At 38.0% G+C, this 25,276-nt stretch overlaps 1 protein-coding gene across 1 annotated transcript in view; it reads right to left on the minus strand.

Moving 5' to 3' along the window:
• Positions 1–22,056, minus strand: part of LOC126827923 (atrial natriuretic peptide receptor 2-like) — a 41,726-nt gene extending 19,670 nt beyond the window's left edge. Inside the window, exons 1-3 of the mRNA XM_050557504.2 lie at positions 21,760–22,056; positions 18,230–18,517; positions 17,810–18,115 (exon numbers count right to left, since the gene is read on the minus strand). Coding sequence (XP_050413461.1) covers positions 17,810–18,115; positions 18,230–18,517; positions 21,760–22,018 — 853 coding nt within the window. The 5' untranslated portion in view covers positions 22,019–22,056. The remainder of the gene's footprint in view (positions 1–17,809; positions 18,116–18,229; positions 18,518–21,759) is intronic.
• Between the last annotated feature and the right edge of the window lie 3,220 nt (positions 22,057–25,276).

Raw genomic sequence — 25,276 nt, forward strand, 5'->3', positions numbered from 1 at the left:
TAGAAGTACAGTTTTTGTTGCATCATTGTTAATGTGCTTTCTTATTTGACCGATTTTTCTTAAACAATAGTAATACACTTTACAAGTATTATTTGCGTGTGCTTCCATGTTCATATTATTATAGTCAAATGTAACGCCTATGTTTCTAGCTACATTAGAACACATAATTTGACCATCACTGACATAAATATCTTTAGTATCTGAAATCTTGTGTAACTTCTGTTTAGATCCATTGCATAAATATTCAGTTTTGTCAGAATTAAGTTTTAGAAAGTTCGATGCCATCCATGATTTAATTTCTAATATACAATTTTCTACGCTATCTTTCGTAGGAACAAAATTATCATTTAGAGGTTTAAAAGAATAGTACAGCTGTGTATCATCCGCATGCAAGTGGAATTGAAGACCATATTTCCTTACAATAGAACCAAGCGGTTTTGTATACAGACTAAAAAGTATTGGTCCTAAGACAGAACCCTGTGGTACTCCTTGAATTATTCCAGCCTTGTCAGACATGACATCATCTATAGTAATTGTATTCCATAATATGTATTTGTGTTTAGCACAAAGATCAACTCTACCTTCGTGAATGCTTCGTTATATAAGTGTTTAATAATAGAAGTGTTTAATGATACTAATTATAACATGTTATCTGAACAAGCATGTCGTCCTTAACACAGCTTCGATTTATTTTCAGTTTTATATAATTCCATTCTTAATTGGACTTTTTTTAATGGAAATGTACCTTGATTATACTTTGATATTTTGCTTTCATCCTATACTCACTTCATTAAGTTTGTCAATTAAGCATATCCCAGATGATACCGTTAATGATAATCAAATTTCTCTCTTGATTTGTGATTAATGAACACGACAACTTTTTATAGATATGTATTTGGTCCCCACGTCTCCGCTCCCTGTTTTTATTGACTTTATCGAATCTTTATCGATTAAAGTTGTTAATGAAGAATTACCCAAAATCTATATTTTAAAGAGAAAAGGCGTTAAACGACTGTTAATATTTCCATCCAATTTACAAAGAATGAGTCTCTTACATGTAGTAGCTTCTATACTATAACACATATACAGATCAGTGGTTGTCTGGCACGAGGCAGAATATGCTTACCGTATCCAGAACACTTGATAACAAATACAAATTTCGATTACTATTCTGTGTTATGCACTAAGGTTGGGGTGGGATTAAATACGCGGCCCCTGTGCATACCACTGATAGTACGTTAAAGATCCTCTGACAGTTGGGAATTAAAATAAAAGTAGACCGTTGGACCACTGTAGGTTTAAAATTTGCCGCATAGCATACTGCCTGGTGCCGAGTGGTAACCGGTTAAGGGGGGTTGGATGGTCGAATGATTAGCGCGTGCACGTTCTATCATAAGGTCTGCCAATATTAATAACCAATATTATACTATGTTTACTGTGGATATTTAGGGGTGTGGTCTTAATGAAAAGTTATCACTGTGCCAGATATATATGTGCCGTCATAAACCAACAAGAGATGAAATGAAATCAAATGTGGTTTAACGTCCTACTGTTCTGCTCCGACCGGGGTAATGAAGATAGACATACGCAATACAGTGTGCTATGAAGGAAATTTTGCCCGGGCAGCGGCACTATGGCCTACTCTTATATCGAATTCCAACTGCCAAGGGATCTTTTATGTGCAAGCCAGTGTGTACACGGGACAAATACCAACACGAGATATTACTATTATATAAATGAATTCATTCAAAAAAATATGAAATCATTTATTTTTCATAAAGTATGCAGGGGGGATTTTTTTTTTTTTTTTTTGCTGAACAAGGCCAGAGTTTGTGCCTGAAAGTGTTCGTTACAGGTGGCCTACGTCTAGGCTTGTCGGTTGTAGGCGTGGTGTTCTCCATTGATATTATTTTAAGCCGGACGGCCATTAGCAAGATATTAATGGAATTGTATGGCATACTTCCAGGCAATTACCGGTGTATAGTACTAATCGCTCTATACTAGTTTTCTATGTATAGGGTTACATTTTATTTGCAGTGATTTAATCTCTATATGACTGACTTGTATTATATATATTTCCGCTTGTTAATTATGTTTGATATATCTATATTAAAGATGTTTTTAAAATAGATAATAGAAAATGAATATGTTGAAAATTTCATTCAAATTACTTTATTTTGAACGAAGTTATCAATGGTTGTAGTCTTAACAAGATGTGTGTATTGATCGTAACCACCGTACTGGTCATTCAACACTTAGCCTCGCTTCGACATTTTTAAATTAAGTCATTAAATGGCCGAGCCGTGTTAATTTACTTAAAATCGGAGCAATCCGATGACATCGTGGTTGATTATGATCTTGTCATGTTAATAAATGTCTAATTAATAATTTACATAACATTTAAGGTACATAGAATAGGTAGATTGAACTCTTACATAATGCCTGTTTAATACCCGTAAAAATTGCTGATGAGTCAGGGACACCATTTCTGGTTCCAAATATGCCAAAAATTGTATATTCCTGGCCACGTTGGCATGCTCACGTAAAATAACCCTTGGCAGTCGGAATTCGAAAAAGAGTAGGCAGACACCTAAAAATGGTTGCGTTCATGGTCCAAATACTTTAGAACAGGTAGATACTATGTAGCAGGTAATTAGTTTCGAGGTCAGAGTCACCAGTGGTTCACCGGGCCTAAATGAGGCCAAGTGTCCTAAAAATAGTTTAGCGTAGAAGTGTTTCAGTGGGTGAATGAGATGAAATAAATTGGGGTTTAACGTCCTACTGTTCTGCAATATGCTATGAGGAAATTTTGCCCGGACAGCGGCGCTACTGCCTGCTCTTACATCGAATTCCAATTGCCACGGGATCTTTTACGTCCACGTCAATGTATAAACGGGACTTCGGTTTTTCGTCCCATCCGAACGACAAGACAGCTGTCCTTGTCAGGCCCTCCGCCCCACACCACTGACAAGGGGAAACCACGCCGGAAAATCCCGATGAGCTTTCTTGGCTACCGGCATAAAATCAACGGTCACCAGACATGCGTTTCGGGGTATACAATTCAAGAAGTTCTGATAAATATGCAGGACAGAGGTTGTTGAGACATTTGTATGTACGAAGCAGAATTTTAAACTTAATGCTATATTGAATCGGTAACCAGTGAAGGCTGCACAATATTGGAGTAATATGAGTCCAGATAAAAAGGAATTGAAATTATCTAGTCTAGAAGTACAGTTTTTGTTGCATCATTGTTAATGTGCTTTCTTATTTGACCGATTTTTCTTAAACAATAGTAATACACTTTACAAGTATTATTTGCGTGTGCTTCCATGTTCATATTATTATAGTCAAATGTAACGCCTATGTTTCTAGCTACATTAGAACACATAATTTGACCATCACTGACATAAATATCTTTAGTATCTGAAATCTTGTGTAACTTCTGTTTAGATCCATTGCATAAATATTCAGTTTTGTCAGAATTAAGTTTTAGAAAGTTCGATGCCATCCATGATTTAATTTCTAATATACAATTTTCTACGCTATCTTTCGTAGGAACAAAATTATCATTTAGAGGTTTAAAAGAATAGTACAGCTGTGTATCATCCGCATGCAAGTGGAATTGAAGACCATATTTCCTTACAATAGAACCAAGCGGTTTTGTATACAGACTAAAAAGTATTGGTCCTAAGACAGAACCCTGTGGTACTCCTTGAATTATTCCAGCCTTGTCAGACATGACATCATCTATAGTAATTGTATTCCATAATATGTATTTGTGTTTAGCACAAAGATCAACTCTACCTTCGTGAATGCTTCGTTATATAAGTGTTTAATAATAGAAGTGTTTAATGATACTAATTATAACATGTTATCTGAACAAGCATGTCGTCCTTAACACAGCTTCGATTTATTTTCAGTTTTATATAATTCCATTCTTAATTGGACTTTTTTTAATGGAAATGTACCTTGATTATACTTTGATATTTTGCTTTCATCCTATACTCACTTCATTAAGTTTGTCAATTAAGCATATCCCAGATGATACCGTTAATGATAATCAAATTTCTCTCTTGATTTGTGATTAATGAACACGACAACTTTTTATAGATATGTATTTGGTCCCCACGTCTCCGCTCCCTGTTTTTATTGACTTTATCGAATCTTTATCGATTAAAGTTGTTAATGAAGAATTACCCAAAATCTATATTTTAAAGAGAAAAGGCGTTAAACGACTGTTAATATTTCCATCCAATTTACAAAGAATGAGTCTCTTACATGTAGTAGCTTCTATACTATAACACATATACAGATCAGTGGTTGTCTGGCACGAGGCAGAATATGCTTACCGTATCCAGAACACTTGATAACAAATACAAATTTCGATTACTATTCTGTGTTATGCACTAAGGTTGGGGTGGGATTAAATACGCGGCCCCTGTGCATACCACTGATAGTACGTTAAAGATCCTCTGACAGTTGGGAATTAAAATAAAAGTAGACCGTTGGACCACTGTAGGTTTAAAATTTGCCGCATAGCATACTGCCTGGTGCCGAGTGGTAACCGGTTAAGGGGGGTTGGATGGTCGAATGATTAGCGCGTGCACGTTCTATCATAAGGTCTGCCAATATTAATAACCAATATTATACTATGTTTACTGTGGATATTTAGGGGTGTGGTCTTAATGAAAAGTTATCACTGTGCCAGATATATATGTGCCGTCATAAACCAACAAGAGATGAAATGAAATCAAATGTGGTTTAACGTCCTACTGTTCTGCTCCGACCGGGGTAATGAAGATAGACATACGCAATACAGTGTGCTATGAAGGAAATTTTGCCCGGGCAGCGGCACTATGGCCTACTCTTATATCGAATTCCAACTGCCAAGGGATCTTTTATGTGCAAGCCAGTGTGTACACGGGACAAATACCAACACGAGATATTACTATTATATAAATGAATTCATTCAAAAAAATATGAAATCATTTATTTTTCATAAAGTATGCAGGGGGGATTTTTTTTTTTTTTTTTTGCTGAACAAGGCCAGAGTTTGTGCCTGAAAGTGTTCGTTACAGGTGGCCTACGTCTAGGCTTGTCGGTTGTAGGCGTGGTGTTCTCCATTGATATTATTTTAAGCCGGACGGCCATTAGCAAGATATTAATGGAATTGTATGGCATACTTCCAGGCAATTACCGGTGTATAGTACTAATCGCTCTATACTAGTTTTCTATGTATAGGGTTACATTTTATTTGCAGTGATTTAATCTCTATATGACTGACTTGTATTATATATATTTCCGCTTGTTAATTATGTTTGATATATCTATATTAAAGATGTTTTTAAAATAGATAATAGAAAATGAATATGTTGAAAATTTCATTCAAATTACTTTATTTTGAACGAAGTTATCAATGGTTGTAGTCTTAACAAGATGTGTGTATTGATCGTAACCACCGTACTGGTCATTCAACACTTAGCCTCGCTTCGACATTTTTAAATTAAGTCATTAAATGGCCGAGCCGTGTTAATTTACTTAAAATCGGAGCAATCCGATGACATCGTGGTTGATTATGATCTTGTCATGTTAATAAATGTCTAATTAATAATTTACATAACATTTAAGGTACATAGAATAGGTAGATTGAACTCTTACATAATGCCTGTTTAATACCCGTAAAAATTGCTGATGAGTCAGGGACACCATTTCTGGTTCCAAATATGCCAAAAATTGTATATTCCTGGCCACGTTGGCATGCTCACGTAAAATAACCCTTGGCAGTCGGAATTCGAAAAAGAGTAGGCAGACACCTAAAAATGGTTGCGTTCATGGTCCAAATACTTTAGAACAGGTAGATACTATGTAGCAGGTAATTAGTTTCGAGGTCAGAGTCACCAGTGGTTCACCGGGCCTAAATGAGGCCAAGTGTCCTAAAAATAGTTTAGCGTAGAAGTGTTTCAGTGGGTGAATGAGATGAAATAAATTGGGGTTTAACGTCCTACTGTTCTGCAATATGCTATGAGGAAATTTTGCCCGGACAGCGGCGCTACTGCCTGCTCTTACATCGAATTCCAATTGCCACGGGATCTTTTACGTCCACGTCAATGTATAAACGGGACTTCGGTTTTTCGTCCCATCCGAACGACAAGACAGCTGTCCTTGTCAGGCCCTCCGCCCCACACCACTGACAAGGGGAAACCACGCCGGAAAATCCCGATGAGCTTTCTTGGCTACCGGCATAAAATCAACGGTCACCAGACATGCGTTTCGGGGTATACAATTCAAGAAGTTCTGATAAATATGCAGGACAGAGGTTGTTGAGACATTTGTATGTACGAAGCAGAATTTTAAACTTAATGCTATATTGAATCGGTAACCAGTGAAGGCTGCACAATATTGGAGTAATATGAGTCCAGATAAAAAGGAATTGAAATTATCTAGTCTAGAAGTACAGTTTTTGTTGCATCATTGTTAATGTGCTTTCTTATTTGACCGATTTTTCTTAAACAATAGTAATACACTTTACAAGTATTATTTGCGTGTGCTTCCATGTTCATATTATTATAGTCAAATGTAACGCCTATGTTTCTAGCTACATTAGAACACATAATTTGACCATCACTGACATAAATATCTTTAGTATCTGAAATCTTGTGTAACTTCTGTTTAGATCCATTGCATAAATATTCAGTTTTGTCAGAATTAAGTTTTAGAAAGTTCGATGCCATCCATGATTTAATTTCTAATATACAATTTTCTACGCTATCTTTCGTAGGAACAAAATTATCATTTAGAGGTTTAAAAGAATAGTACAGCTGTGTATCATCCGCATGCAAGTGGAATTGAAGACCATATTTCCTTACAATAGAACCAAGCGGTTTTGTATACAGACTAAAAAGTATTGGTCCTAAGACAGAACCCTGTGGTACTCCTTGAATTATTCCAGCCTTGTCAGACATGACATCATCTATAGTAATTGTATTCCATAATATGTATTTGTGTTTAGCACAAAGATCAACTCTACCTTCGTGAATGCTTCGTTATATAAGTGTTTAATAATAGAAGTGTTTAATGATACTAATTATAACATGTTATCTGAACAAGCATGTCGTCCTTAACACAGCTTCGATTTATTTTCAGTTTTATATAATTCCATTCTTAATTGGACTTTTTTTAATGGAAATGTACCTTGATTATACTTTGATATTTTGCTTTCATCCTATACTCACTTCATTAAGTTTGTCAATTAAGCATATCCCAGATGATACCGTTAATGATAATCAAATTTCTCTCTTGATTTGTGATTAATGAACACGACAACTTTTTATAGATATGTATTTGGTCCCCACGTCTCCGCTCCCTGTTTTTATTGACTTTATCGAATCTTTATCGATTAAAGTTGTTAATGAAGAATTACCCAAAATCTATATTTTAAAGAGAAAAGGCGTTAAACGACTGTTAATATTTCCATCCAATTTACAAAGAATGAGTCTCTTACATGTAGTAGCTTCTATACTATAACACATATACAGATCAGTGGTTGTCTGGCACGAGGCAGAATATGCTTACCGTATCCAGAACACTTGATAACAAATACAAATTTCGATTACTATTCTGTGTTATGCACTAAGGTTGGGGTGGGATTAAATACGCGGCCCCTGTGCATACCACTGATAGTACGTTAAAGATCCTCTGACAGTTGGGAATTAAAATAAAAGTAGACCGTTGGACCACTGTAGGTTTAAAATTTGCCGCATAGCATACTGCCTGGTGCCGAGTGGTAACCGGTTAAGGGGGGTTGGATGGTCGAATGATTAGCGCGTGCACGTTCTATCATAAGGTCTGCCAATATTAATAACCAATATTATACTATGTTTACTGTGGATATTTAGGGGTGTGGTCTTAATGAAAAGTTATCACTGTGCCAGATATATATGTGCCGTCATAAACCAACAAGAGATGAAATGAAATCAAATGTGGTTTAACGTCCTACTGTTCTGCTCCGACCGGGGTAATGAAGATAGACATACGCAATACAGTGTGCTATGAAGGAAATTTTGCCCGGGCAGCGGCACTATGGCCTACTCTTATATCGAATTCCAACTGCCAAGGGATCTTTTATGTGCAAGCCAGTGTGTACACGGGACAAATACCAACACGAGATATTACTATTATATAAATGAATTCATTCAAAAAAATATGAAATCATTTATTTTTCATAAAGTATGCAGGGGGGATTTTTTTTTTTTTTTTTTGCTGAACAAGGCCAGAGTTTGTGCCTGAAAGTGTTCGTTACAGGTGGCCTACGTCTAGGCTTGTCGGTTGTAGGCGTGGTGTTCTCCATTGATATTATTTTAAGCCGGACGGCCATTAGCAAGATATTAATGGAATTGTATGGCATACTTCCAGGCAATTACCGGTGTATAGTACTAATCGCTCTATACTAGTTTTCTATGTATAGGGTTACATTTTATTTGCAGTGATTTAATCTCTATATGACTGACTTGTATTATATATATTTCCGCTTGTTAATTATGTTTGATATATCTATATTAAAGATGTTTTTAAAATAGATAATAGAAAATGAATATGTTGAAAATTTCATTCAAATTACTTTATTTTGAACGAAGTTATCAATGGTTGTAGTCTTAACAAGATGTGTGTATTGATCGTAACCACCGTACTGGTCATTCAACACTTAGCCTCGCTTCGACATTTTTAAATTAAGTCATTAAATGGCCGAGCCGTGTTAATTTACTTAAAATCGGAGCAATCCGATGACATCGTGGTTGATTATGATCTTGTCATGTTAATAAATGTCTAATTAATAATTTACATAACATTTAAGGTACATAGAATAGGTAGATTGAACTCTTACATAATGCCTGTTTAATACCCGTAAAAATTGCTGATGAGTCAGGGACACCATTTCTGGTTCCAAATATGCCAAAAATTGTATATTCCTGGCCACGTTGGCATGCTCACGTAAAATAACCCTTGGCAGTCGGAATTCGAAAAAGAGTAGGCAGACACCTAAAAATGGTTGCGTTCATGGTCCAAATACTTTAGAACAGGTAGATACTATGTAGCAGGTAATTAGTTTCGAGGTCAGAGTCACCAGTGGTTCACCGGGCCTAAATGAGGCCAAGTGTCCTAAAAATAGTTTAGCGTAGAAGTGTTTCAGTGGGTGAATGAGATGAAATAAATTGGGGTTTAACGTCCTACTGTTCTGCAATATGCTATGAGGAAATTTTGCCCGGACAGCGGCGCTACTGCCTGCTCTTACATCGAATTCCAATTGCCACGGGATCTTTTACGTCCACGTCAATGTATAAACGGGACTTCGGTTTTTCGTCCCATCCGAACGACAAGACAGCTGTCCTTGTCAGGCCCTCCGCCCCACACCACTGACAAGGGGAAACCACGCCGGAAAATCCCGATGAGCTTTCTTGGCTACCGGGAGCGAACCCGCGACCTCCAGACTAACGAGTCAGCGTCTTACTCACTTAGCCGCCGTGGCTCCCTAAATTCGAATAGTACTACATATACAAACCGAAGTTCCTGGTACACTTGGGTGTGCGCTTAAAACATTCCTCATAGCACGCCGTGACTCCTGTTATACCCCCGTCAAACCGGGGTGGCGTACTACGCTGCTACGGCGATGGAAAATGGTCCCAGAGGGCGTCAAGATCGCCATAAGCGTGGTAAGAGTATGGTGGAAACGCCAGAAATAATGCTATGGTCTCCATGGTCGCCAAAGATCGCCGAGCCACAGCGTTTATTTTGAGCATGTTCAAAACAAACGCCGCGGTTGTGCGATCTGGCCTGACGAGCTGTGGGAACGCGAATTGTTTCAAGTTTGTAATTTCTAGAACATTTTTTCGCGTTGTGTTCACGTTTGCCGGCGACCTTGTGCATCTTCTGGTCGCCGTACGGTCGCAGCAGCGCAGTAAGGACACCAACCCGGTCTGACGGGGGCATTACAGTGGGCCCTGGCTCACTACCCGAGAGGTTCAGGATTTCGATCCCGACTTCATTAATCTGGATGTTGCAAAAGGTCATAACGTTAATCATTTCATTTTATTTATATACAATGCAAGTTACTCCAATTCTTGAAAATCAGGACTGGTTTTAAGTCAAGTCGGCTAACTGGACTCCCACTCAAGTGGCCCTGGGCTACAGTAACCCACTCGTCAAGTAAAACTGCCTATGTTTCGCTACAAAATACATTGGCTGTGAACTTTAAAGCCGTCCAAAAATTAAAGAAGCGTGGGTTGTTAGCTTCAAACTGAAATGAAATGAAATGGGGTTTAACGTCCCACTGTTCTGCTCCGACTGGGCCTGTCCAACCTCGTGGGTTTTCTCCGGGTCCTCTGGTTTCCTCACACTGCTAAAGACCCTTACGCGCAAGCCAATTATTGAAATAAAATTGAACCATATGTTAGTCACGAAATGACCTAGTTTGTGTCGAGTGGACGTTAAACCCAACCCCTCTCTCTCTCTCTTGCTCCGACTGGGCTAACGAAGACGGGCTAACGTATATCGAATTCCAACTGTCAAGGGATCGTTTAAGTGCACGCCCATGTGTACACGGGACACATCCGAACTACTATACGTTGTCTCTTACCAGAGACAGGAAAGACACAAATCGTGGTCGATTACGACGATTAGCATAACAATGTGTTTGCAATTAATTAAAATAGATGTCAGATAAATATGAATTACATAAATCGTGACTATACACACACATTTCCGTTGTCGATTAATTACTTTTAAGGTCTTTAAAAATCTATAGAAAGACAACAAAAGATATATATTAGGTCAAAAATCAATGGTACACAATCGAGATTAGAAAGCTAAAAATAAAATATACACAAGAGAACAATATAAGGATGGGTAGAATATGTTTATCAATATTCAACGAGATATGTCTTGCTTTATCTTTATCGATATTAAGACACCGAAACTAATTTTGTGGCTACAAATTTGTTCTATCCGAATAACATCAGGGGCCGGTTTGCTCAAAGCTTCGTTAACTTATAACGACTCGTTAACATGACCAAAGCCGATTGATTAAGAGGGATCCCCCGTCTAGGTGTACCATGGGCCAAAGTAATGTGTTGCATAGGCCCGAAAGCCAAATCTCATCTCAGTCGCTAAGATTCCGCTCTCCAACGAATGGCATACACGCTGTCCATTACAGGAATCCATTTAGTCATCCCCCACACCCCAGGGGAATGGACGAAGAAAAAACAGTTGAATATGAAGCAGAAAATCACGTCAAAATGCTGAGGTTTAATTTTTGCACTGTGTCTAATCCAGCCGATGGCGATAGCAGTGATGACAATGATGAACTTTAACTAGAAGAAAAAAAGATCGTTATCTTTAAAGGAGAGAAAGTTTATTGCTGGACGCCCCGTTAACTTTTACATGTTGTTAACTTGCCGTAATATTTAAGGAAGGTGTTGGGCTCCGTTATCTGTTTAACGATGGCATTAGTCGGCTCTCAGTCGAAGTACTCTAACAACGTAAAGGCCTATTGGTTACTAGTTGTAGTTTTCTATAGAACACTCTGGAGGGTTGAGAAGTGTGTGTGTGGGGGGGGGGGCTATTCCATTTTCTATTGGATTAAATTATATAGTATTCTACAAAATTTCTCGGGGGTGGGGTGGGGCTGAAGGAAATAGCATCCCCAAATATCCTACAGTTTCTGTAGTGCAAAACCTATAATTGTTCCTACATAATTATGCTAAAATTTCTATAGGAAAATACTATAGTATTCTTTAGATTTTTTATAGTGTTTTCAAGTTTTGTGTACAGACTGCACAGTTGTCCCTTTTTCTTCGGTTTCTTGTTAATAAATCTACATTGAATTTATAAATTGAAAAATCAGCCATTGACCAGTCTTCTTTTGGATTAACTTTAATCAGTCCGTCAATTACGGATAATGAAATTGACTTTCCAGCAACATAAATTTAACGGACCATTAACAAAGGACACGTTAGCAAGATAACGATCTGTTAGAGTTTAACGGATCGTTAAAATAACCGTGTTTTGAGCAACTGGCCCCAGGCCACTATTATAGATAATTTTATGATGTTCAGATCGAACAAAATTAGTGTTTCTTTCTTTAGAGTGTTTTATATATAAAGTATATATTATATTCTTCTAATTCGTGATCAAAGTATTAGCATACATGTATATAAATATAGGAAAATTAAAAGAAATATAGGAAAGAAATATATTTGACGATTAACCTTTGAGAAAGACCTTGGTATTTCTTTCTTTAGAGTGTTTATTAAATAAACTATATATTATATTCTTCTAATCCGTGATCAAAGTATTAGCATATATAAATATAGGGAAATTAAAATGTTGAGGAAAGAAATATAATACATAACGGTTAACCTTTAATAAAAAAATAAAAAGACCTTGGTATTCATTTTTGCACTGCGGTAACATTATATAAGTAATATAAAGTGAAAATAAATCCAACTACCAAAGACACGGCAATGTTCGTATGCGAAATGTGTAATTATGTAGTTGCGGGTTCGACATCCTTCTAACACCAGTTTGCATCTTTATGTGTAAACTTAATTATATGGTCCCTAGAGAAAAGGGGGAGTGATTAGGTCATTTGTTGCATAATGAACCCAGGATATATGAAACAAGCTAAATATACCTCATTTTAGCACTATAGAAGCACTTGTAAATTTCTTCGATCTATGCTGCTCGCTATGCAATAAGCCTATCGCGCGAAAATTTATTGATACAACCAGTCAGATCTTCATGTAGTGTAGGTCATCGAAAGTATAAAAAAAACGAAACAAAATATAGATCTGTATTTTAATCAGATTGAAATTTTCACTGATCGTCCTATCCACTCTTATTCTTTTGATCTACAAAACTTAATTACCATATTCATTAACCCTTGTGCGGATACGTCGCACGAAAAACATTGTCATCAACAAGGGGTAATCTAAGACCCCAGACATAAATTGGTGTTTGGATGCATAATGTTATTCAAATACGATCAAACTACAGCTTCATATAAAGGGGTTTAACGTCCTACTGTTCTGCTCCGAACTGGGCTAATGAAGACGGGCATACGCCATACAGTGTGCTATGAGGGAAATTTTACCTGGACAGCGGCACTACGGTCTACTCTTATATCGAATTCCAACTGTCAAGGAATCTTTTACTTGCACGCCAACATGTACACGGGACCTCGTTTTTCGTCCCATCAGAACGAATAGACAGCTGTCCTTGTTAGGCACTCCGTCCTGCATCACTGACAAGGGGAACCACGACGGAAAATCTGAAAGAACTTTCTCGGCCAATGCAGGATCGAACACCCGACCTCCAGGCTAGAGAGCCAGCGTGACCCCCGAAACATAATCAATCAGAATAAGAAAAAAAAATTGAGGTATTAACAATAACGATGTGAATTATAAGGTATTAATTGTCATTTCCATGTAAAATCGTCTTTTGATGGGGTTGCTAGAGTACCTAGATTTGCTTTCAGATCTAGATTACTAGAATGACCAACACAATATCATCAGTAAGAAAGATTCCAAATGCAAAGCTAGCACCGAGCGCAGAACAGATTAGATACTTGTAACCAGCAAAATGTTGAAAAGAAAGGGGAGGGGGTCCACAAGACCTCTTTTGTCAGATAATGTAATACTCGCAGTTTCTTGTCAAATGATGAATGTTGCCACTGGCTCACTTCCGTTCTATTTGCAGCATTATACTCGACATTAAATAGCTGACAATTTATAAAATTCTAGCTAGACAATTATGAACCAGTTCCTCGCAAACGATCAGGATATACGCGCAAGGGTAAATAATAATAACCTAAAATATTAAAACTGCCACCTGGATATGGTTTTTGGGAACGTGATTTCCATCGATTATCCCGGTGTTTCTGTAACGAACGGTTTAATGAACGAGAGCAACGCTAACGCTGTAATATACGTCCACATTCCAGCTTTGATTGATATGGTACTTTTTAAAATGAAGAGAATGAAATATGAAATGGCTGTAATATGATAAGAGGCAAAGAAGGCTTGGCGTTGGGTTTGTTTTGCCAAATTTACAGACAAAATACTAACAAAAAAGTGGGTGTGACACTGCCCCAGGAGGTCGGGGCAAGCACCAAAATAAATAGTTGCTGTCTTTACGGTATAAGGAATAAATATGCAGGGTGATCCATTCAGAATTGCAGCCTGTAGACGATAAATACAAAAAATGGGTGTATGGGTGTGACTCTGCCCCTGGGGGTAGGATATAGAACAATATAAATAGGTATCGCCTTGATATTGCAATGACAACATCAATAGTTGCCGTCCGTAGGGTATAAGAAATAAGTATTTCAAGTTCCAACATAATCCATTCAGAATTTTGGCCTTCGGGCGCTAAAGGCAAAAATTTCAATATGATCCTTTAAGAAATGCGGCCGCCTGTAGGCGACACACAGACACACAAGAAGAAAATGGGCGTAGGTCTGCCCCTGGAGGTTGGGCATGCACCCCAAACGATAGGGATGTTCCTTAGGGTACAAAGAATAAGTATGCAAAGTTTTAATATGATACGTAACGGAATGCGGCCTGTAGATGACAAACAAAGAAATACAAAAAATGGGCATGGCTCTGCCCCTGGGGGTCGGGCATGCACCAAAAACAATAGGGATCATCCTTGGGGTATAAGGAATAAGTATGTATAGTTTCAAGATGATCACTTAAGAATTGTGGCCTGTAGGCGACACACAGACACACACACACCCACACACACAGGGACGACGGCAATATACGCCCACATTATGAATGTGGACGTATATAAAAGAAATGTCAAGTTTTGCCTAGAGGAAGTGAAGTTTAATTACCGTCAAACATCTAGAAGCTAAAATAACAATGCGGATTGGCATATTGTATTTATAACTAGCTCAACATCATTAGAATTGTTTCTCTTATTTTATTCAGAAAAAACGTTGCCAGGAAACAAAGTATCATCTGGAAAGCAATGTATTTGACTTCCTAATACTAGTGTTAACAATCGGATGTAACTCTGGAAGTGATAATTTGAAAACCTTTTTTCCTAGTCCCTTCCACCAACGTCGTGTATATCCAATACTGTTTAATTACTTAGCAAGGTTCGTGAAAATAATGCCGATTCGAACTGTCGTAAATATCGTTTATATTTTACGCTGACATTTTATTGCTTTTAATTTTTCTAATCCACAAACGGAAAATTTGACCCTTTGACCGCCGGGGTCATAAAGAACAACGGTGAATTAAGGAAGTTTACATTTTTATTGAAAGAGTGATTACTTTCGATCATTTTAGCATGTTTTCATGATACAAGAATGGCTGCGCATTCACTTTCAGTGCAAATGACCTCATTTGACCTTTGACCCCGAATAACGTCCCAACGGCGAACTGATTACCATTCGGAAACGTATTCTAAGCAAAATTTTACTATAGAAAAGTTGGGTTTGGTTTTGTGCCCATTTGATGGACACCCTCGCGCACTGAGCCTCCGGTCTAACATAGATACATAACCCTCATACATTTCATGGTTTCCAATATATGGCCACACTTTCAGCGGCGTGTCAAGAACCAGATAATAATCTATTACACAACTGATTGTCCTTCACGAGTATATAGAAAACTTTCTTCCGTGAATTAATGGGTAGAATGAGTACAGTAAACAGTTGGTAAACAGTTTATTTTGTCAATGGTGATATTATATAACATGGCTTGTTAAACCATTAGCTGACATCAAGCATTGTCGTTGTCAATATTTACAATTCAATTTGCTCAACAATTGAATCAATATTTATTATTTCAAATATTGATCAGGTCTTATTTTTAATAGTTTCTAAATAGAACGATTGGATCTTTAGTAAATAAAGGTAAGTATGCTGCACGTGCAGGAATCAAACTGGCACGCTATAAGAAATTCGATGGACGACCGTGACTTCAATGATCTCGGCATATTGCTGTGAACGTAAAACCGCCAGGCTAAGACTGGTTTGTAAACTGTTTGGCTTGGTTCGTATAGAATCAAGCTACGACCTAGGGCAGACAATTTGAATACATGCAGAGGAACGGAATGAGACAACTGATATGGACTCTAATGTTAATTATTGTCTCTTTGATCGGCTCTAACTTTTTTTCTAAAGGTGGCATCCCTTTGTTCAAAAGCATGTATGAGATTCACCTTGAAAATGAGATACACAAACTAGTAAACATGCAACTGTCCGTCCTACATTCAACGTAAACCCTCTTCTTCCATTCTACACTAAAAATTAAACCCAAATAGCGATGCAAAGGTCGGCGGGGGGGAGGCTTTAAATACTTTTGTACTATATTCGTTAAATTCTTATAATTTGGCGATAAGCGACCCCTCACACACATACACACACATCGCCGAAATCCAACGTGTGACGCATACTCTCTCTTCTGATACATATTTCATTAGCCGTGTGATCGTCTAGTATTGTCACTATGACATTCCACGTTGTGAATTCGCATCTTACTCCGATTGTGGTTACATGCGACTTAAAGGGGCATTCTAAATCCAGATGTTGCCTCTTGAACCTCAACGGTCTCTTTCAACGAATTTCTAGATAGTATTTGCTCTCTCAAAATCTACATGGTTGTTTAAAAATCGCCCATAGCTCTGATCGTTTTCTATGTCTGGACATCTTCTATCTATTACTTAATTGGCCAAATATGACGCAATTAATCACAATGATTGGCTCTCAAGCTTAATGACGTGAGTACTATCCTTAAATGGACAGTAGGAATAACCCCTCTTAAGTGTTCTAGATAATAGAATTTATCCTTGGCCTTAGACCCCATGTCCTGTTATTCTCACAATATTGCATAAACAATTTAGTCTGCGTTTCAAATAAATGCATGTCACAGCCAATATTTTGACAATGAAGGAGACAGATAAAACATATGTATCATATTATCATAGATATCCGTTGTTTCACGTGCTGTTTTGATTGTCTATAAATCTGTAACAATAATTAGTCAAGTCTATAATATTATTATACATATGTGTTCTTTTGCACAAATCTCGCCCTAATATATAGTACTACAGATGGCATTTAACGTGACCTCAATTCATTGGCGTTCAGCCCCGAGCGTCCAATTTTAGCGGGTAGGGCATCCAATTCAAGAATAAAATTTGTTTTTAAATTTGACATTGGTGTACAGGTTGCCCTACTTCATTTGAATAAGAAAGATAATTTTGTCTGTTTCTAAATCGTCTTCGTTTCTTATATTTTTCAGTACTAAGCTCTGTACTTGGGAGTGGGGGAGGGCATACAATCCTTGGGGGCTTACAATCATTGAGTTGGCTCCGGACATAACCAAACATCTGTACGTCACTGCCTCGATTACAGAAATGAACATCCATGCTAATGAAAATGAGACTACAATTAGAGGGGGTGGGGTTTAACGTCCACTCGATACAAACTAGGCCATTTCGGGACTAACATATGGTTCAATTTTATTTCAATAATTCGTTTGCGCTTAGGGGTATTTAGCAGTGGGAGGAAACAGGAGGGCCCGGAGAAAACCCACGAGGTTGGACAGGCGACCCTACTCCTTGCCACGTACAACCGGGGGATCGAAACCCTACCAGTTGACTCAATGACAGACCTTATGATACAGCGCGCACATGCTAAATTAATTAACCATTCGGCCATCCAACCGACCCGCCACCCCATCCCCCATCCCCCATCCCACCCCACAATTAGAGACTAGCCACTATGAAGTATATTCGTACTTACCAATTGTTTCAACCTTGTAGACGTCATACATCTCGAGATAGCTGTCAAAGGTCTTATATAGTATATTTAACATATCTACCACTTCTAATGGCGTACTTCGTGAGGAAATATCCGTGAAACCCACAATATCGGAGAAAAATATAGTCACAGACTCAAACGACTCGGGTTCCACTGGCTGATTACGTAATAGTTTAGTTGCTACGGAAACCGGAAGTAGTTCATGGAGGAGCATTTCACTCTTCTTTCTTTCATTTTCCAGATCCTTAGTCTTTTGTTGAAGGTTTTCCGCATATATTCGAATACGAAGAGTCAATTTATGTACAGCAAAAACAACAAATGGACATAACAAAATGGCGACGACGACGATGGTAATGCTAATGCCGAGTTCGCGTTCAAGGTCACTTATTTCATTTGATAAACTTTCTGTAATCTCCGTGACCAATAGTTGACTGGCTTCCTGTAGAATGTTTATAAATAGCGTCATATTTCCGAACCACATTTGCCCCGTTTCAATAGACGGACCTGTTAGGTTATTCTCCTTAATTGACTTTTTCATGCTATTGATGTTAAAGGCCAAATCCTGTCCATCATACTTTTCTGTCAAAACCGAACTTACGATAGGTGAATATTCTGAAGCCTGCCTTAAATAATTTTCTCCTAGAATTCTCTTTTCAGAGTACTTTAATACTTCAATTGCGTTAAAGCCCCCTGTAAAAATATTAAAAAATCAATCAAAACATCTGCTAAATGCTATGGGTTATACTAACAAGAAGTGACATAGTGTGTTCAGATATATGTCTAGAGTAATACAGATGGTAAATGGTATCATGTGTTCAGATATATGTTTAGAGTACTACAGATGGATGGTAAGTTGTGGCATGCGTTCCGATAGATGCCATGAGTAGTACAGGTGGTAGGTGGTATCATGAGTAGTACAGATGGTGGGTGGTAGCATGTGTTGTTAGATGTAAAACAGATTGTAGCATGTGTTCAGAGAGATGTCTAGAGTAATACAGATGGTATCATGTGTTCAGAGAGAAGTCTAGAGTAATACAGATGGTATCATATGTGTTCAGATAGAAGTCTAGAATAATACAGATGGTATCGCGTGTTCAGAGGATTGGTTCCCCTTGTCAGTGATGCAGGACGGAGGGCCTGACAAGTACAGCTGTCTAGTCGTTCGGATGGGACGAAAAACCGAGGTCCCGTGTACACATTGGCGTGCACGTAAAAGATCCCTTGACAGTTGGGATTCGATATAAGAGTAGGCCGCAATGCCGCTGCCCGGGCAAAATTACACTCATAGCACACTGTATGGCGTATGCTTGTCTTCATTAGCCCAGTTCGGAGCAGAACAGTAGGACGTTAAACCCCATTTCATTTCATGTGTTCAGAGAGATGTCTAGAGTTATACAGATAGTATCAAGTGTTTAGATAGATGCCATGCGTAATACAGATGGTATCATATGTGTTCAGAGAGATGCCATGAGTAATACAGATGGTATCATGTGTTCAGATAGATGTCATAAGTATTACAGATTGTAGCATGTGTTCAGAGAGATGTCATACATATAGTAAATGGTATCATGTGCCCATGTGTAATTAACGCTAACAAACGAGGTCAAATTACACTGGCTTGACTTACAGTACGTGTAAACGATACATGCCCCTAGCTTAAACGCCCTGGCGTTTTTCATTTAGTTTAAATATTAGCGTCTGGATGTCCTATTAAAACCTGTCGTTTGATCATAGATCAACTCAAAGTTTGTCCGCAGAAAAATAAGATGTTAAATCCCACCCATTTCGTCGCGTTTCTGATAATTTAAGTATTGAGAATTATGCGTTTGAAATTTGCGTTCTGTTGTTATCTCTGTAGCCATCAAATAATAACATTTATGTAAATGGCGTTCGATGTCTTGATGTATATGTATGAAGTATTAAATCACAAATGAATGTTATTATTTGTTGGCTACAGAGATAACAACAGAACGCATAATTCTCAATACTTAAATATATCAGATTCGTCGGTTCGCCAGAAGAGTGACGACTTCATTTCACAGTTTGCCAGAAAAAAGAAAAAGTTAAACGAATATATGATCTTAGAAATTCATGCGTTATTTGGTAAACTTTATACTGTATAGTTATTTATCATTATAATGAGAGAGAGAGAGAGAGAGAGAGAGAGAGAGAGAGAGGGGGTTAACGTCCACTCGACACAAACTAAGTCATTTCGGGACTAACATATGGTTCAATTTTATTTCAATAATTCGCTTGCGGTGGGAGGAAACCGGAGGACCCGGAGAAAACGCACGAAGTTGGACAGGCGACCCTACTCCTTGTCACGTATAACCGAGGAATCGAAACCACGGAAGTTTACTCAATGACAGACCTTATGATACACCCCCCGACCCCCGACCCCCACCCTTATGATGAAAGAAGACAGATATTCGAGTATCAATATGTTCTAGTTATTTATACAAGAGCTATTGTCATAGATAACGTTTCACCCGTTTCACCTAAATATTTGCCTTTTCTTTTTTAAATCCGACGCATGCATTACTTTTTATCGATTTTGCTCATTTAGATTCCCCATCAGTTTTTGAAGCATACATATTTATCTATAAAATCATATTTACAGCATTTTCCAAGAAGGAAATAACTTTACAGTAACAAAAACATTAGCAGAGAATTAATGTTTTCAAATAATACCATCATTTATTTATTAAAAACCTGTCTGGGTGAGCTTCGATTAAATAAATGTATTTCTTTCAATAACACAGGGTACATTTATTACAAATATGAGGGCACATTATTTGAAACAACATAGACAAAGCATTTTATTTTTGTCAGTTCTGTTCGAAATAATAAGAAAATAATGTCAAGCCATTAAAAGAAAGAGAAATGTTAAAACTCTATTATTGATTAAATACGTCGGCCTATTAGTCGTTTGATAATAGGTGTGGGTGTTTGTATATTATTAAGCAAATTACTTTACTACGAAAATAAATAAAACGACCCCCCTCCGTGGATTATATATATATATAATTATGTTAGTTATATAAAACAATACTTATATGACAATAGATGTGTTTATGTCTATTTTGAAGGCTCACTGTGATTATGACTTTAGCGGGTCGCCACCATCAGGGGGGACAAACTCGAATTCTATATCAACTCATTCGAAAGGTGGGTGACTGACACTTAAATTCCAAACATTCTAACTATTATATCTAATTAATTATATCTTGCTCGCGAGAATTGGCTAAATGAATTATAACCAACATATTTAGTTCTGGTTTTTCTATTGCAGATCCCCAATATAACTCTGGGTTTTATCAGATCTCCTATAGAACTCTGGGCTTTATCAGAACTCCAATATAACTCTTGGTTTTAGCAAATCCTCTATATAACTCTGGGTTCTTATCAGATCCCAATATAACGCTGGGTTTTATTAGATTCTCTATATAACTCTGGATTGATTTATTAGATCTCCTACAGAACTGTGGATTTTATCAGATCCTCTATATAACTCTGGGCTTTATCAGATCTCCAATATAACTTTGGGTTTTATCAGATCTTCTATAGAACTCTGGGCTTTATCAGATCTCCAATATAACTCCCGGTTTTATTAGATCCTCTATATAACTCTGGGTTCTTATCAGATCTCCAATATAACCCTGGGTTTTCTTAGATCCTCTATATAACTCTGGGTTCTTATCAGATCTCCAATATAACCCTGGGTTTTATTAGATCCTCTATATAACTCTGGGTTTTATCAGATCCTCTATATAACTATGGGTTTTATCATAGCCCCTAATTATTTGTTGCATCTGTATATTGTGTAAATAATTAGTGAATAAATAGGGTTAGAAGAAACAAAAACAAATATTAAAACTATATAATTTGTAGTCGATAATCTTTAGATGTGTACAGGCCTTTAATAAACTAACCTTTTGAAAAGAATGTACTGCCACGTGCCCTTTCAATCCCAGCCTGCTCTTTAGCCAACATCAGCAGATGATAACCAACCAAAACTGGCCACATAGTTCCAGAACGCGACTTTTGGATACTTTTAGCTGTCCAACTTATGAATATATCCACGTCTGATGAATAGAACTCTATGGCTTCGTCTACAGTCAAAACGGGTGTATTCAACGTTTGTCTAAAATTGTAAATATGTTCACGATATCGTTCCACGCTGACAAACATACTACCGTCGTTATTTGACGGCCATTTATTTAACTTTGATATAAATTCATCAGTTAAGTTATAAGCGGTCCTAAGTCTGGCTAAAACCTCCAGATCGCCTTTAGTACTGATATAAAAGGCCGTGGTGCCTCTTTCAATCTGTAAGCGATGGACAACATTTCCGGTCTGAATACTGAAGAGCAGATCTCCTTTAACACTATTCTTTGCGTTCACATCGTTCGAATTATTGACGAGGGCTACACAATTTTGTCCTATTAAACCAAACACGGGCGTTAGGGCAACGACAAGAATTAACACTACATGATTTCTTCGGCCTTTCGCCGATTCCAAATTCTTCAAAGGGAGACACCCACTTGTTACGGTGACCATACCGTCTTCAGTTTCCGGGTCTTCGATATCAAATGAATTCGTCTTCATGTTATTGTTAGGTGGCTGAAATGGAATGATAAAATAAGCCAAATTAAACTTAAAAGTGATTTTCATACGAGTCATAAATGTGGAAATTATACAATTACAAACTACAGTTGATTTGTTATAATGTTACAATAACAAACTACAGTTGATTTGCTAACAGATTACAATTACAATTTTTATGTGAATTTATAACATAACACAATTTCGATATTACAATTAAAAACTACGGGTGATTTTCTAACATGACATAATTGTCTGTCAGTGGTTCGTATATCATTCTGTGAACTGATATTCAGTTTACTATATGTAATGACGCGTTTGTATGCGGAACAGGGTAGCCTATGCTTACTCTTTTCAGAACTGTTGCTACCCTTCTCTGTTAAACATGCATTATGCAAGAGCAAAATCTGCTTATTACAAGTCTTTCTTTAGGCCTGAAATGTTATCTAAATTATCAATTAGACATTAATTAATTTATCCAGACCATAATAAACTGTCGATGTCAAGGCTAGCCTTCGATGTTGGCTGGATTAGATTCCTATATGCCGCTTAACGGCCATTGATAATTAAATCAAAACAGTGGATAACCGAGACGATGCTGTTTATATTAATGATTTTAGTAATGACTATGCGAAAATTTCACCCGCTTCGTTCTCGGCTCAAAGTGGATCAATTTGACTGAAATTTTCAGCAAATTACCTTTACACTATCTAGTTTTTAACTATTATAGCGAGAACTGCCATCTCTTTATCTTATCTCCGATAATGTATCTTTAAGTAGATCATATCGCTAACAATAATTTTGTTGCACATGAGCGTATAAGACCTTTTAATATACTGAGCGCCATGGAAAACGCATCACTTTTTTTTCCCAAATATTTTATTACTAGGTGGTTTTGTATGTATAATATTATGAAATACTATGAACTATTGTTTTACACAATGCTCCCAAACGCAAAAAAATATCGGCCCGTGTGCAAAAAAAAATTGCACGAGATGCACATGAAACACCCAATATTCACGTGCAGCATAGTGTGTGAGCCCTTAAAAAGCATGTTTTCAACTTAATGTGCAGTACATGAACTGTGAAACGTCAATCTGTCGTAATTTGTTGTTGGACGTGTGAAGGAATCGAGCTAGAGATGCCAAGACTTACTGAAAATCAACGGAATGAAGCCATGGGAATGTCAAGGGCTGGCATGTCTACACGTGCTATTGTCATCAGTCCACTATTGTAAGGTTGGTGGAACGTGTTAGAGTTACTGGATCAACACGTGACCGTCAACGTCCTGGTCCACAACGCGTTACAACCATGGCTCAAGACCGCTACATCCGGGTCACTCATCTGCGTGACAGATTCCGCCCAGCGACTCGAACAGGTGCAGCAGTCGTCGGAAGACAAGGACCAGTAAGTGCCAACACCGTAAGACGTCGTCTAAGAAAAGTAGGACTCCGTGCACGACGACCTTATTTTGGAGCTATCCTCAGGGTTCATCACCGTCAGCGGCGTTTGATATGGGCTCAAGGACACCAGACATGGAGAAGAGTAGACTGGCAAAGTGTGCTCTTCAGTGATGAGAGTCGCTTTCATCTTTATCACGCTGATGGCCGTCAACGTGTGTGGAGACGTCTTGGGGAACGTCTTGCAGACTGCTGCGTCTTCGAAACGAATCGATGGGGTGGGAGAAGTGTAATGGTGTGGGGAGGCTTCACATTTCATCACCGGACCGCCCTACACATTTGCAGGGGTCGCGTTAATGCTGTAGCCTACCGTGATGATGTCTTGCAACCAATTGTTGTTCTGATGTTTCGAGCGCACCCACAACTTCAGCACTTCCAACAGGATAATGCACGTCCGCATACCTCACGTTTTAGTATGGACTACCTGGCTGCTAACAACATCAATGTCTTGGACTGGCCAGCCATGTCTCCGGACATGGCACCGATAGAACATGTCTGGGATGAGATTAGACGCCGTCTGTATCGGAGACCACAGATGCACACCATTGCTGCTTTAGAAGCTGCACTTGTCCAAGAATGGAAGAATTTGCCCCAAGCCTTCTTTCAAACATTGGTAAATTCCATGCGACGTCGCTGCACAGCGTGCGTAAGAGCCCGTGGAGGACACACGCGCTACTGACATCTGTGTCGTACTTTCGGTTTTGACCCCTGACTTTGTACCGTTGATTACAGATTAAACGTCCATAAGTGTACAAATGTGTTGTTATTGATGTGTTCCCATTTGAATATTGTTCACAATAAGAAGCAAAATAAATAAGATATGTTTACAGGATCATTTTGTTATACGAAAAACTAAGTGATGCGTTTTCCATGGCGCTCAGTATATATTATATTGATGCCAGACTATCTTGTTGAATTAAAACAACGATGACTGAAAGCAATAGCCAGTGTTGCGTTTAATTACCGCGCACGTATTTAACAAAAAGAGAGAGAGGGGGAAATGGGGTTTAACGTCCACTTGACAGAAACTAGGTCATTTCGGGACTAACATATGTCTAATTTTATTTCACTAATATGCTTGCGCGTAGGGTTCTTTAGCAGTGGGGGGGGGGGGAAACCCGGAGAAAACCCACAAGGTTGGGCAGGCGGGCCTACTCCTCCTTGTGACGTACAACCGGGGAATGGAAACCGCGCCAGTTGACTCAATGACAGACCTTATGATACCGCGCGCACGTGCTAACCATTCGCCCCCCCCCCCACAAACCTCCATTTAAAAAAAAACCGTATCTGATAGAAGGGAAACATTAGATTAAACCAAACAAAAAATAGAAAATGAAATGGTGTTTACGGTCCGTCTGTTCAGACCCCTACGCGCAAACGAATT

The sequence above is a fragment of the Patella vulgata genome, chromosome 7 (assembly GCF_932274485.2).
Source record: "Patella vulgata chromosome 7, xgPatVulg1.2, whole genome shotgun sequence".
NCBI lineage: Eukaryota > Metazoa > Mollusca > Gastropoda > Patellidae > Patella > Patella vulgata.